Source organism: Leucopleurus acutus (assembly GCF_964270905.1).
Source record: "Leucopleurus acutus genome assembly, chromosome: 14".
NCBI lineage: Eukaryota > Metazoa > Chordata > Mammalia > Artiodactyla > Delphinidae > Leucopleurus > Leucopleurus acutus.
Genome location: NC_139156.1, coordinates 25300796 through 25313734, shown reverse-complemented (window position 1 = coordinate 25313734; position 12939 = coordinate 25300796). Strand labels below are relative to the sequence as shown.

At 56.6% G+C, this 12939-nt stretch overlaps 2 protein-coding genes across 2 annotated transcripts; both read right to left on the bottom strand.

The window, feature by feature from the left end:
- Positions 1–1118: 1118 nt before the first annotated feature.
- CALHM2 (calcium homeostasis modulator family member 2) lies at positions 1119–5917 on the bottom strand. Its single transcript, XM_082853826.1, has 3 exons — positions 5709–5917; positions 2963–3684; positions 1119–1621 (listed from the first exon to the last, which is right to left on the bottom strand). Exons 2-3 carry the CDS (start codon positions 3515–3517, stop codon positions 1205–1207), a joined length of 972 nt encoding a protein of 323 aa, XP_082709952.1. The 5' UTR covers positions 3518–3684; positions 5709–5917; the 3' UTR covers positions 1119–1204.
- A 2954-nt stretch (positions 5918–8871) lies between these two features.
- Positions 8872–12434, bottom strand: CALHM1 (calcium homeostasis modulator 1; the record flags this gene model as incomplete). The annotated part of the gene is made up of 2 exons (XM_082854986.1): positions 8872–9354; positions 11883–12434. 2 exons carry the CDS (start codon positions 12432–12434, stop codon positions 8872–8874), a joined length of 1035 nt encoding a protein of 344 aa, XP_082711112.1.
- Positions 12435–12939: the final 505 nt, after the last annotated feature.

Genomic DNA, 12939 nt, shown 5'->3' with positions numbered 1-12939 from the left:
AGGGAATTAAAGTTTTCTTGGGCAGAGCTTTAAATGTCCTAAGAGCTGGAGAGCTTTTCCATGGGAAGTGACTGAGTCATATGCCAAAAAGCAGGACAGGGACAAGGGAGAGAGCATCAGAGATTTTAGAGGTGGTGGAGGGGCTCAGGCAGGGGCATGGGAGGGAGGCAGAGCAGGGCTTGGCCTTGTTCTTGGTCACTAGCTCTAGGTTACGAGAGCTTGGCTGCCATACTGAGTGCAAGGGCAGGATCTGCTGACTCGTGAAATTTTAGCCGAGCTTCCCTCTGAGAAGGGCCGGGTTCCATCTGTTTCCCAGATCAAATCAGAAAACTGAACCCAGTTAAGACGTCGTCAATCCCAGGGCCTTCCTGCGCGTGGGAACACCTGGCTCTCCCTGTGCCCCAGCCTTCCCTTCCATCCATTTCAGTCTTGCCCAGAGTCTCTGTCCTCTTCCCTCCCCAGGAATGGGATTTGGGCCTGTCCCCATGACCTCCAGCCTGCTGTGGCATGGTCCATCCAATCGTGCAGACACCAAGCTAGTCCTTTATACCAAGAAAAACTTTATATCAAAAATTTATAGAAAATAAAGCTAGAGGCGTACATTGGGGGCTGCTTCCCAGGTGAGCAGCACCGGGCCAGGTGTCCATATACAGTTACACACAGTGTCCGCACAAGGAGCCTGCTGGTGAGTTTCATTGTCACCTGGCTCTGCTGTCCAGGGCTTCACAGACCGGTGGGACTGGGTCCTACCACTCAGAGGTCATCCACATCGTAGTTAATTAAGGACCAGTTCTGGGAAAGGGTCTTCTCCAAAGCTGTTGACCATGTGGCTGGTGGCAACAGGAGAAGGAATTTCTTCAGGTCTGAGAGCCTTCCTGCCGGAGCTGACCACGTTGTCTACTAGCTCTCACATCTGTTCTCCAGTTTTACTTTGTGTTACTTTTTCCTGGCCTGTTTTCCCCAAAAGCTATGGTTAAAAAAAAAAAATCCCCTCTGGGGAATTCCCCAGCAGTTAGGTAGTTGGGACTCCACGCTTTCACTGTTGAGGGTGCAGGTTCAGTCCCTGGTTGGGGAACTAAGATCCCACAAGTGCCCCACCGCCCCCACCCCTCAAAAATTCCCCTCTGATGCTGATGTGAACAGGCCATGGGGTTCTGTTTGGGACCAAGTAGTGTCATTGGCAAAGAGTGTGGGAACAGGACCCTTAGGAGGCGAGCAGGACCATCTCTGTGTTGTCTTGGGCTGCGCCGTTGCCCACCAGACCCTGGGCCCACTTGTGCAGGCGGCTGTAGAGTGGAAGGCCCTGGTTCTCGCGGTACAGATAGACGCCGGTGATGGCGTTCCACTGTGGCCGTGGCTGTGTGCCTTCCACTGGGAACTTGGCAACCAGCTGCTCGTCATCCTCGTTGAGTGCCACGAAGCCGAAGAAGCGGCGCACGTTGTTGGCAGCCAGCACCCGCGAGTGCACCTCGGCCGTGCGCTGGAAGAGCTGGTCCTCGTTGGCCCGGTACTGCGCCCAGTAGGCCTCCTGGCGGTAGCTGAGCGGTGAGCAGTAGTGCTTGAGGCACTTGGTCAGGAACACCAGGATGGCCACCACACCGATGAGCAGCCACCCGAAGAGCTGGCCAGAGAAGGGGCGGGTTGAGGGCAGGCACGGAGGAGCTGTCTGGACCGCCAGCGCCCCCGTAAGAAGTAGCGGGAGCTGGTCAGAGCGTGTGGGCTGGGCTGAACCTGACATCACAACCCCCTGAGAGCTGGTTCTGTCACTTGCCTGGCCGCAGATTCTGCTCCTCTAAGGGCGGCAGGCCCTTCTGACTGTAATTCCTCCTCTTTGCCCTCACTCCCTTGAGCTCACGCCGTCTCTGTACTTAGACTTAGCCTCCTGCAATTTCAGCTGCCATTCCTGCAGCCCCAAGGGCCCCCTCCACATCATCTGAGCCCACCAAAATCCAGCTCAATCTACCAGGCTCAGCCCAGATACCACTTCCGGGAAGCCGTCAGAAATCCCTTCTGGGAGCAATTTTGCCTTCCCTGAGTCCTCATGGCCTGGTTCCTCCTATCATCATTCTCTGCCTTGTTTTGAAATTACCCACATGCTTGTCTCGCTTGGCTGTGAGCCTGTTGAGGGCTAGGACAGTCAGGGTCGTCTGTGTCTCCCCATTTAAGCCTGTACAGAGAGCTGTGGGCACTTGAGCGTCATCAAATACATTTTATTTCTCTCTGTCTACCACGCTCCATCTCCTCTGGTGCTGTCCCCAGCCCTGCTCCTACTTGTGTTTCTTCTGTACCCAAGAGGAGCCCTTTAGAAAATCTTTGCTCTTTCCTATCTCACCCTCACGCCCTGCTTCTCTTAAGTGAATACTTCAGCTGTTTTTCTGCTTCTGCCCAGGTCTCTGCCCTTGCCCTCTCTCCCTGACCAACTCAGCTCCTTCAGAACTAAGCCAAGGCTGAGGCTAGGTTCAGGGCGGCAGCTGCTGCCTCCCGACGGGACACCCTTTCCTGTCTCAAGGGATTCGCCTCCTGTCAGCAATGCCTGAGGCTGACTCAGTGCTGGACAGGGGCCTTTCCTGGGATAGGAACATGCTCATCCCTTGAGCCAGCCACACTCCACTATCAGCTCACGGTCGACAGCAAATATTTCATAAGATGGCAGGGGTTCGTGCTCAGTCTGGCTGGAGCAAAGGGCTTAATCTGTGACTGGGATCAAGGCTTGGTCTGAGCAAGAAGAACATTCCTTTAATGTTTAAAACTCTCTTACTGGGGATGGCATTCACCCTTGCCCCGCCAAGCGCTGACCCATAGTTACACAACTCTGATGCCCAACGCTGACAATCTAGTGACTTCCTGGAGAGCTCAGCCCCTGAGGACTGACTCCAGCGTTAATACTGGGTCATCCCAGCACCTCCCCACCAGCCACCGCGTAGGAGAGAAAGAAGAGGAGCTTCCCTTGGCACAGGCTCACCTGGGACTCGTACTTGAGCCTGCGGCTGACCTCCTCCCGGAAACCTGACAGGCGGGCAGGGCCCTCCTGACACGGGAACGTGGCCAGGATTTCTGTGGCCTGGGCCAGTGGGAAACTCTCTTCCCCAGCTGTGAGCGAAGAGGGGTCCACAAATTCGCTGAGAGCACAGACGTAGGCCTCACCGCGCAGCAGAGAGATGACAGACCAGGTGATGGGGGCCACGGCTGCGCGGCCCACAATGGAGCTTAGAAGGAGGAAGTTGGGGGCAGCCGAGCAGTTCTTGGTCCTCCGGTACTGGCACTCGGCAACCAGGTTCCAGGTATGGTTGTTGAGGATGACGCCAATGAGGAAGAGCACCAGGGCGGGCACACCGATGGCTGTCAGCCCGTACAGGTAGTTCCGGGCTGGTGAGCAAGGGCAGTGGAACGCCACCACACTGAACAGCTCCTGGCTGCCCACCGTGCCCAGTGCCACCAGCCCGTTGAAAATCATCACATCCTTGCTCTTGAAGAAGAGTGATAGGAAGCGGAAGTTCTCTGCGATCAGGGCTGCCATGGTGACGGGTCAGCTGGGGGACCGATGGCAAGGGTGGAGGCAGGAGGAGACTGGGACGGTGGCTCCTGGTGGGACTAGGAAAGCGCACAGGCTACAGGCCCCTGAAGGCAGGGCACAGTCTTGCCATTTGATCCCCTGCAGTGGCTGGCCTGGTGCTTCCTGTGGGACTGTAGATGACTGATCAGTATTTGCCTCTAAAAACAGGGACCGAGGGGATCTTGCATAGTCAGCCTGGGAAAGGAAGGAGACTCGGGGAGCCCCAGGGCCTGGGTGGAATGAGAATAGCCACTGTTCACTGAGCTCTTACTATGTCGGGCGCTTTACATCCCTCATTGCCCATCGTCAAGATCCTGCTCTGAGCTCTGATATCCCAGTGCACGTAGGGAAGGTGGAGGCTTCCTTGGGGTGAGTGCTTATCGGGCTCACATATGAATGGCAGAGCTGAGACTCAAGCTCAGCTCTATCTGCCTCAGACACTTAGGTTCTCGTCATCACCACAAGCTTCCTTTGATGTGGGGACTAGGACTGGCCCTGTGGCATTGGGGACTGTGGGCTGTTGACTGCCTTTCCCTTTGGGATTCCAGGTACTGCTAATGTGCTGGGGGACCTAGGACTATTTGGAGGGTGTGTCCTCAAGGTGTCTAGCCCATGGCTATAAAAGCCAGAGTAGGTGTCCTGGTGGATAAGGGACTTGGACTTGCCCCTGTGATATGGGGGGGTGGGGGGTGGAGGAAGGGGCCTCCAGTCAGTGGTGAGCCTGGTGCAGCATCCCTGGAGTTCACAAGACCCTTCTCATTTTGGAGACCTCAGGCTCTGGACTGGTTTAGGAGATCCTGGCTCTCAACATACTTCATGACCTTTCTCTGGACCTCAGTGTCCTCATCTGTGAAAAGAGGGTAAGTCATTCTGGTCCTTGCTCTCCTCAGGAATGCTGGAGGAAAGTGAAAGGGAATAAACAGTGCCTGATAGTCGCCCTGTATATGAAACCCTCCATCTCACCCTGTCCAGTCCTGAGGGTGCCTCCCAGAAGTGAGGCAGATGGGGTGAGGGTGCCTCCCAGAAGTGAGGCAGATGGGGGATGACTGTCCTTCTGGCAAAGATCAGGAGGCTAAGGGCTCAGGAGGATAAAGTGCGCTGCTCAAAGCTATTCAAGTATGGAGGTGCCTGGGCAGGACTTTCGAGCATGACCTAAGGAGGCCTGGGAAGTGGACGAGGGTGAGTCAAGCTAAGGGAGCCCTCTACTTTCCTGGTTTCCTACTAACACTGCTCTGTGCCCATCCGCAAGAGCCTTGGCAGACCTCCCCTTCCCCACCCGTTACCCTTTCCTTATCCGGCAGCTCTGTTCCACCGAGGTCCCTAGGCCTGGGGACCGCCCAGCCGGCCAGCAACAGGAAACCTTGATGAAGGCTAAGGCTTGGCCACACCCACCACCCTCTCTCTCTGGCCAGCAGATGCGCTGGCAGCCTGCCAGGAAGTGGCCATGGCCTCGGGCTCCCGCCGTGTTCTGCCCCAACTCCCTTCCCAGGCTCCACCCACACAGGCCGGGGTGTGGCCCATGTTCTTCTCTCCATCCGGGGAGTGAAAAACAAAAGTCCTCAGGCCAGAGGCAGCTGGGGAGTGGAGGGACGGAGCAAACAAAGGTGGGGAGACCTGCCCATATTTCCTTCTATGCCTCCTCTCTAGACCACCACCCCTCCTAATCACTGCCAAGGCGGCCAGACAGGCTGGTACAGAGCTGAGTGGCCACTGAGGAGGCCAGATGGGCTGGTTTCCAGGAGGAGGAGACCTGACTTCCCTAACTCACTGCCTGGGGGCCCAGGGGCTCCAGCCTAACTCCTCGGGAAAGAGTTTGTGATATTGCTGGGGATGAACAGGTTAAAGGCAGCCCCGTCTCCCTCTTTCTTCTCCCCTCTTGGCTTCAGGGCTCCTAATATGCTCCCCTGGGTTCAGAAACCACCCAAAATGGGGTACAAGATGCCTGAACACTGGTGGGTGGTGAGCAGAGGAGGGAACAGGCTATCTTCTGAGACTACTGCCCGTGGCCCCCAGGCCCGGGATGGGACCTCCACCAGCAACAGTCAGGACAGGAAACAGGTGGCTGGGGACTGGGGTCCTCAGCGAGGGGCCTGGCTCCCCTGGACAATCCCTCTGGGCAGCCTCTGAGTGGCCCTGCCATGTTCCCCTTCCTTACCTGGGGTCCGCTGCGGGCACCGGTGGCCTTGGCCTCCACGGAGCTGGGCAAGTGGGGTGAGGACATTGGAGCTCCTGGGCATGGGCCAGCCCGCCCCCTCGGCGGGCTCCCTCCTGCTTTGCTTCTGCTCCGGAGAGACCAGCAGGGCCTGGGGCTTGTGGTGTCTTCAGAAAAGTTTAACTCCAGGAAAGAGGCAGAACCCGCAAGATGGATGGTTCACGCCAGCCAGTGGAAAAACAGCCTCCAGGCGGGCGCCAGGCAGTGTGGGGGTGGGGTGGGGAGGGCAGCGCGGGGGAGGAGAGGAAGTGGAGGGGACTGCGGCAGCTCGCCTGCCTTCTGAGGCTCCACGCCAGTGGGACCAGTTCCAGGCCAGGAAGGGGGCCTCAGCCAGATCTGGCCCGGGCCTGCCCTCCAGGCCGGTTTCGGGAGCACCCCCTGCTTGACCCCCACCGACAGAAGCTGCCAGAACCGTGTCCCAAGCAGGGTTAGGGGAGAGGTGCCACCAGACTGGCGCTGCCTCCTAGCGGGGTGCGCAAAGCCAGGCGCACCCTCGCCTGTCCTGGCCCTTCTCCCTCAGAGCCGTCCTGCCCCTCTCTGAGCAAACCCTCCCCCTGCCGGCTCTTCTGTCTGTACTTCAGCTAGCTCCCCAGGTCCTGCTTCAAATCAGGAGCACTGATGAGAAAATTCTGGACTCTAGGGATTTTCTAAGGCCCTGTGGGTAGATCTCTGACTGGTAGGTGGAAATTACGAGGAGGCAGGTTTCTCAAGGAAGCCCTTTGTAACAATCAGAGCCGCCCAGCCTGTCCCAGAAAGTGGTCATGAGCTCCCCGTCTGTGGGAGTATGCAAGCTGAGGCTGAAAAGCCATGGGTCAGGAATGCTGAAAGGGAGAGCCCTTCCAAGGACAGTCTAGATGGCCCCCAGGATCAAGGGAGAGACCCCCCCAACCTCCCCCAGACCCCTGTCTGCTCTGCACTGCTTGTGGTTCTGGGAACATGGAACTGCTGAGTGACATGCTGGTCTCCCTGAGCTGGGCTTGTTCACATGCAGGAATGAAGAGAAAAGGACCAGTGTTTATTTTTTCACATCCTACCATGTGCCAAAGTTCCCGATTCTTCCTCAAAAGTCATCCTTTAACCTCACTATAACCCTAAAAAGCAGGTCTTTGTAACATCCGTCTTATAGACAGACAACTGGGGGTCAAAGGGATTGGGTAACTACAGGTCCTACAGCCCTAGTATTTGAACCCAGGTCTGTCTGACCCAAAGCTTTACTCTTTCCTTCATATTTTGTACCCCCCAATACGTCTGGGCTGGCTTTTCCCACTGGAGCCCACCACCCCGCAGCTGCCAACACACCCCCGGTCTTTACTCATCTGAGTCTTCCCCTAGAGCAAGTCCCACCTCCTGGAGGAGCCCTCCAGCCCACCTTGGCTTCCAGGTCTCGCCCTCTTCCCAAATAAAGGGAGGGAGACTGGGTCTCAGAAGTGGGACTAGAGGGAAGGATGCTTAAGGAAGAATGGAAATTATTAACACAATGTTACAGGGATCAAGATCAAGATGAATTCTTAGATGAGTGGGACTTAGTCTCAAAGATGTCTGGGGGGTGGGGGGAGGCAAGAAGCTCATCTTCTCGGCCCTCAGCTTCCCCCTCGACAAAGGTAACTCCAGTTCCTTACGTCCCCTCCCCCTACGTCCAGGGGGAGGAGGAGGATAAGACCTCAGGTTTGGAAATTGATACACACATTATCCGCCAGAAACTGAGTGCCTACCACGAGCCATGCACTTTACACACCTCACCTATTTAATGCTCACACAAGCCCATGAAGTAGGTGCCTCATCCCCACTGTACAGATGAGGAAACTGAGGCACAGAAAAATGAAGAAACTGACCCAAGGGACACGGTTTGTAACTGGTGGATCCAGCATTTGACCCAGTTCTCTCTCACTCTGGAGTCTGTGCTGTTTCCGCCCTAGGCAGCTCCCCTCCCACCCCTCCACCCTCATCCCCACCTCAGGGCGGAGCCTCTCAGCACTTTAGACCCCCCTCCACGGGGGTGGGGGGTAGTCTCTGAGAAAATGGGAAGGCATCAGCTTCTTTTTCTAAATGCTCAAGCTCTGGGGATGGTCTGATTTCTGATGTGAGGGGTGTGTCAGGGCAGTCTCCAAGGACATCTCCATGGGATGTGCTATGGTCTGAATGTGTCCCCCAAAATTCATATGTTGAATCTTGCCCCCCAAAGGTGATGGTATCAGGGAGGGGGGCCTTTGAGGTGCTTAAGGCATGGGATTGATGCCTTATAAAAGAGGCTCCAGAGAGCCCCCTAGCCCCTTCCGCCACATGAGGACACAGTGAGGAGGCACTGGCTACCAACCAGTGAGGGCCTCCGTCAGAACGTGACCGTGGCAGCGTCATGATCTTGGACTTCCAGTCTCCAGAATTGTGAGAGAGGCCTCTGTTGTTTATAAGCTACCCAGTCTGCCATATTTGTTATAGCGATTCAAACAGACTAAGACACGGGGCCTTTTGTGCCCAGTGCTAAGTAAATGTGCGGTCCACCTTGATGATGTCGCGTGAACTCCATGGTGAGACACACCCTGGCTTCTCCTAAGTGTACCTAGCTTCTGGCATCTTGTCTTATCACCTGTGACCACATGAGGCTGTGTCATGTCGTTATGGCCCACCTTGGCCCGTTCAGCCTCACTCAGGAGATTGGCCCAAATCAGAGGATTCCTGCTTCATGAGATGGCTGGACACTCTCCCACTCCCTGAGCCTTGAGCATAAGGGAACAGAGCTCCTAAAACATCACAGATGAGTGGATGCTGGGGCAAGGATGCTCGTAGGACCTGAAAGGAGATAGTGAACCAGGGGTGGAGTGGCCTGGGAGGGGCTGGGCAGGTGGGAGCTTGTCCCCCCCAAGCCAGTTCTGAACTCTTCTGACTAATACTGCTCATGGCCACCCAGGGTAGTGTCACAGTTGGAGGGGTGAGGTCCCCTTCCAGCTCCAAATTTCCTGCCCCAAATGGGCAGGTGAGTGCCTGGGCACGAGGTGAGTGCTCTGGGGCCTCCTGCTGGCACTTGCGGCCTTCATTTCTCCATCTGGTTTGGGGGTCTGAGGTGCTGTGGCCTCAGACCCCCATTCCTGCCTCTTCACCTGGCTGCGGCTCACACTTTGCTGAAGTAGGTGGCCACCTCCTTGCGTGAAGGCCGGGACCCGCCTCCAGCCCAGCCATTGCCCGCCAGTGGCTCCTCCTGGCTCAGCCGCAGGGGCGGCTTGCACTCGTGCCAGCGCCTGAGCAGCCTGTTCGTGGTGCCTTGATCGGTGATGCCGCGCAGCTTCTCCCTCTCCGCGTTGGCACCGTCTGTGGCAGTGGGAGCAGCCGAGCCAGCAGGGACTGCAGCCAGCGCCCCATGGCCGTGACCCAGCTCCAGGTCATGGATCATGGCCTCGAAGAACTGCTGGATACAGACCTTGGCAAAGGCCTTGGCGTGCTCCGTGCCTGTCTCATCGAAGAGCTTGTGCTCACTGTCGATGTAGTGGGACCAGTACTTGCTTTTGAGGACGGCGGCCTGAGTGAAGCAGGGCCGCACAGAGCGCACGACGAACGCCAGCAGTGTGGTCAGCAGCACGAAGGACCAGCCCAGTGACTGCAGGGGAGAGAAGAGAGAGTCAGCTGGGCACTGCCCTCTAGCCTCCCAAACCTGTCCAACCCCCCAAAGCACACTCCATGTCAGGGCCTTTAGGGAAAAGAGCACTGACAACAAACAGCAAATGACAGCACCTCGTGGCCTCCACTTTCTGCTCTGTAAAATGGGCATAGACCCACCCATCTCATGGAAATGAGACCACGTGAGTAAAATGCCCTGTATGTAGGTCTGGCACTCAGTACACAGGAGTTAGCTGGGCAGACCCTGGAAATAGGCTGCATGGGTTTGCCTGTCTCCACTACAGGCGTATCCCAGAGATATGGTGGGTTCTGCTCCAGGCCATTACAATAAAGCAAGTATTGCAATAAAGTGAGTCACACGAAGTTTTTGGTTGCCCAATGCATATAAAAGTTATGTTTACACTATACTGTAGTCTATTAAGTGTAGAATAGCATTATGTATAAAAAACAATATACATACCTTAATTAAAAAATACTTTATTGCTACAAAATGCTAACCATCATTTGAGCCTTCAGTGAGTTATAGTAGTAACATCAAAGATCATTGATCACAGATCACCATAACAAATATAATAATGAAAAATTTGAAATATGAGAATAAGCAAAACGCGACACAGAGACACGAAGTGAGCAAAAGCTGTTGGAAAAATGGCGCCAATAGACTTGCTCGATGCAGGGTTGCCATGAAACTTCAACTTGTGAAAAATGCAATGTCTACAAAGCCTAATAAAGTGAATTGCAATAAAAGTATGCCTGTCCTTAACGGTTGACTAGGAGCAAAGTGTCTCCCACCTACAAAACGGGGCTGTTGATAGTACCTATCCCATTGGGCTGTTCTGAGGACTAAATGTGATAATAAACTTAGCACAGTGCCTGGTACCTAGTTAGTGTTCAGTAACTGTTAGCCACTATTATTAGGCCAACCAGCCCTCAGTAAGCATGCCTCTTCCTTCAGGAAGCCTTCCTTGACCTCCCGTAGTGACGCTTCCTCCTCTGAGTCCTGTATCTCTCCTCCGGCTCCTGCTAGTGTCTGCCTTTCAGTCAGCAACGCTCAGTCAGCGCCTCCTCTGTGTGGGCTCTCAGGGGTCACAGAGATAAACTGGACAATTGCTCAAACTCCATGCTGGAGAGCACCGGATGCTTGGGTGCTAGTTCTGTTCTTCCAGTTACTCACTGTGGGGAAGGCTGCTCCCCCAGTCTGAGCTTCAGGGTCAACCCCAGTTGCACAGAGAAGCATTCGGCCAGATCAGGATGGGGAAGCAGGGCAACCCAAATGCCTGTAGTGGGGTCAGTGGGTCATGGCAGAGTACTCATCAGGTGGGGAGGTGCAGAGCACGTGCTGGATGAGGAAGTGTGGACCCTGCTCGGCTGAATCTCCTGAAGTTTCAAGTAACGCTGGACAATCTCATTTTCATGGGAAAATTTCTGGGTTTTAGATGATGCCAGCTAATTCTAAAATTGAATTTCGAATTCAACCCCTGAAGGCCAAATGAAACATGTCTATAGGCCAGGCAGCCTGCCATCTGGGGGCCCTTTTAGTTTATGAGTTGATGGTTTAAAGGTCAGGTGGAGGGACAGCTGCCCCAGGCCCCGAGGCCTGGGATGACGGACAAGTACCCACAGGAGAGGAGGTGCAGGCTGGGAGGGAATCAGAGTTCAGATTGTACGCTCGGAGCGTGAGGTTCACATGGGTGCCTGGTGGCGATGCAAGCCCCACAGGGGAGAGTCCAGGCTGGAGGGGGAGCGGGGGTGTCTGGATTCGCTGGAGCAGAGTATGCATGTTTCTCCAGGCTTACAGGGCAGGCCCAGCCCCCTGTCCCCTCCCTGACAGCCTGGGTCCCTGCCTGGGTCTTCCTCCCCACGCACAGTAACTGCAGAGGAGGTCTGAGGGGCAGAGGACGTGGGAGCGAGGCTGAGGGACCTGAGCTCTAGACTTCCCCATCAGTGGGTCCTCCATCCCTTCCTTTGGGGCACATCCCAACAGTGCATCCCCCTCACTCAGGCCTCCCTTCCAGGGGCACCGGCCCCTCAGCTCCCACTCCCTGAGCAGGGAGCACCAGCTGGGGACATTTGCCAGGGAAATGTACCCAAATGGCCCAGCCACACACTGGCCTCAACACTGCCCCGGCCTGGAAGAGGAAATGGATGCAGATTCCCCCAGATTTCCAAACTGGAGCTCAGGGTGGAGGATGAGGGGCTGGCTGAGCAGTTGGGTCCCCTCTGGGGACCTCAGCACAGGGCGCAGTGCTCCTTCCCCAGGTGGCACTGACCTGAGGGAAGACACATGGTTCTGCCTTCGGAGGCCCTGGCCTCCTTTGGGGAAATATGCCCCTGCCCCATGGAGCTCCGTCTGAGGAGGGAGACCCAGCCCTGGCTGGGGACCTACATCTATTTGGGGAAATATGACCACGTCCTGAGGAAGCCCCATTTCGAGATGGGGGATGGGGTCCTTTCCGAGGGACCCGATCTGTGAGGGGAAACCCAGCCCAAGGCCATCTGGCCCCTTACCTGCGAGATGCAGTGCAGGTAGCGCACGGCCACCTCGCGGGCCAGCAGCCAGTCGCCGTCACAGACCTCGGGGCGGGGCACCCGGGCCAGCAGGCGGGTGAGCTCGGGCCGGGGCAGGCCGGGGGCCAGACTGCCTTTGCCCAGCATGGTCACGGGCACAGCAGTGCAGAGGGCACAGAGGAAGCACTTGCCATCCAGCAGTGTGACGGCCACCCAGACGACGGGTGCGATGAGGGCGCGCTGAGCCATGGAGCAGAACATGCAGCGCAGCACGGCAGGGTCCTCGGCCCGGCGGCCCGGTGGCCGCTTCCACTCTTCAGCCAGCATGGACACGTTGCTGTTCATGGCCAGACCGAGCAGAAAGAGCACCAGAGGTGGCGCCAGCAGAATGCCGGCGCTGTAGGCCACGTTGTAGCCCGGCAGGCAGGGGCAGTTGAAGTCGAAGGCGGAGTACATCTGGGCGCTGGCCAGGGCCATGATGCTGCAGATGCCGTTCATGAAGGACTCCTGGTTGGACTGCAGGAACTGGAAGGTCATCCGGAACTCGTCCATGGTGCCCCGCACGGGGTCTGCTGGCTTCCTCCCACCTCACCGCTGCCTCAGGATGGCCCCTGAGGCCCACTCTGCCCACTGGTGGGTACTTCATGGCTGAGATGGGCAGAGCTCAGGGCAGAGGCTGAGGCCACTGTCTCTTTGAGGAACCTTCTAAGTCAGGTGCTGGCCGAGAGGGCACAGGTTGGCCAATCCCGTGGGTGCAGCCAGGGTGCTGCCCTCCCTGCCCCGCCCCTGCTGGGTTTCTCTCTCTCCACGGCTGGCTCTGGCACTGGGAAACCACGAGGACCTTGCCTGATGGAGACCAGTTCTCTGTGGGTTGGGAGGAAGGCAGGGAAGGAGGCTCAGACTTGTCTGGGAAGACACTGTCTCCAGCAGGGTTGAGGTTTGGGAGAAACTAGGGATGCTGCAGAGGCCTGAGCTTCTGGGCCTTGTCCCCTGGGCTCCTAGGAAGCATGTCGCCCTCCTTCTGCCCTTCTCATTGGGTCTTTCCTCCATGCTGTGT

Coding starts and splice junctions, on each gene's coding strand:
- CALHM2 (XM_082853826.1), bottom strand. CDS start 3,517: ATGGCAGCCCTGATCGCAGAGAACTTCCGCTTCCTATCACTCTTCTTC. Junction 1,622..2,962: donor GGCTCAAGTACGAGTCCCAG/GTGAGCCTGTGC, acceptor TTCTCTGGCCAG/CTCTTCGGGTGGCTGCTCAT.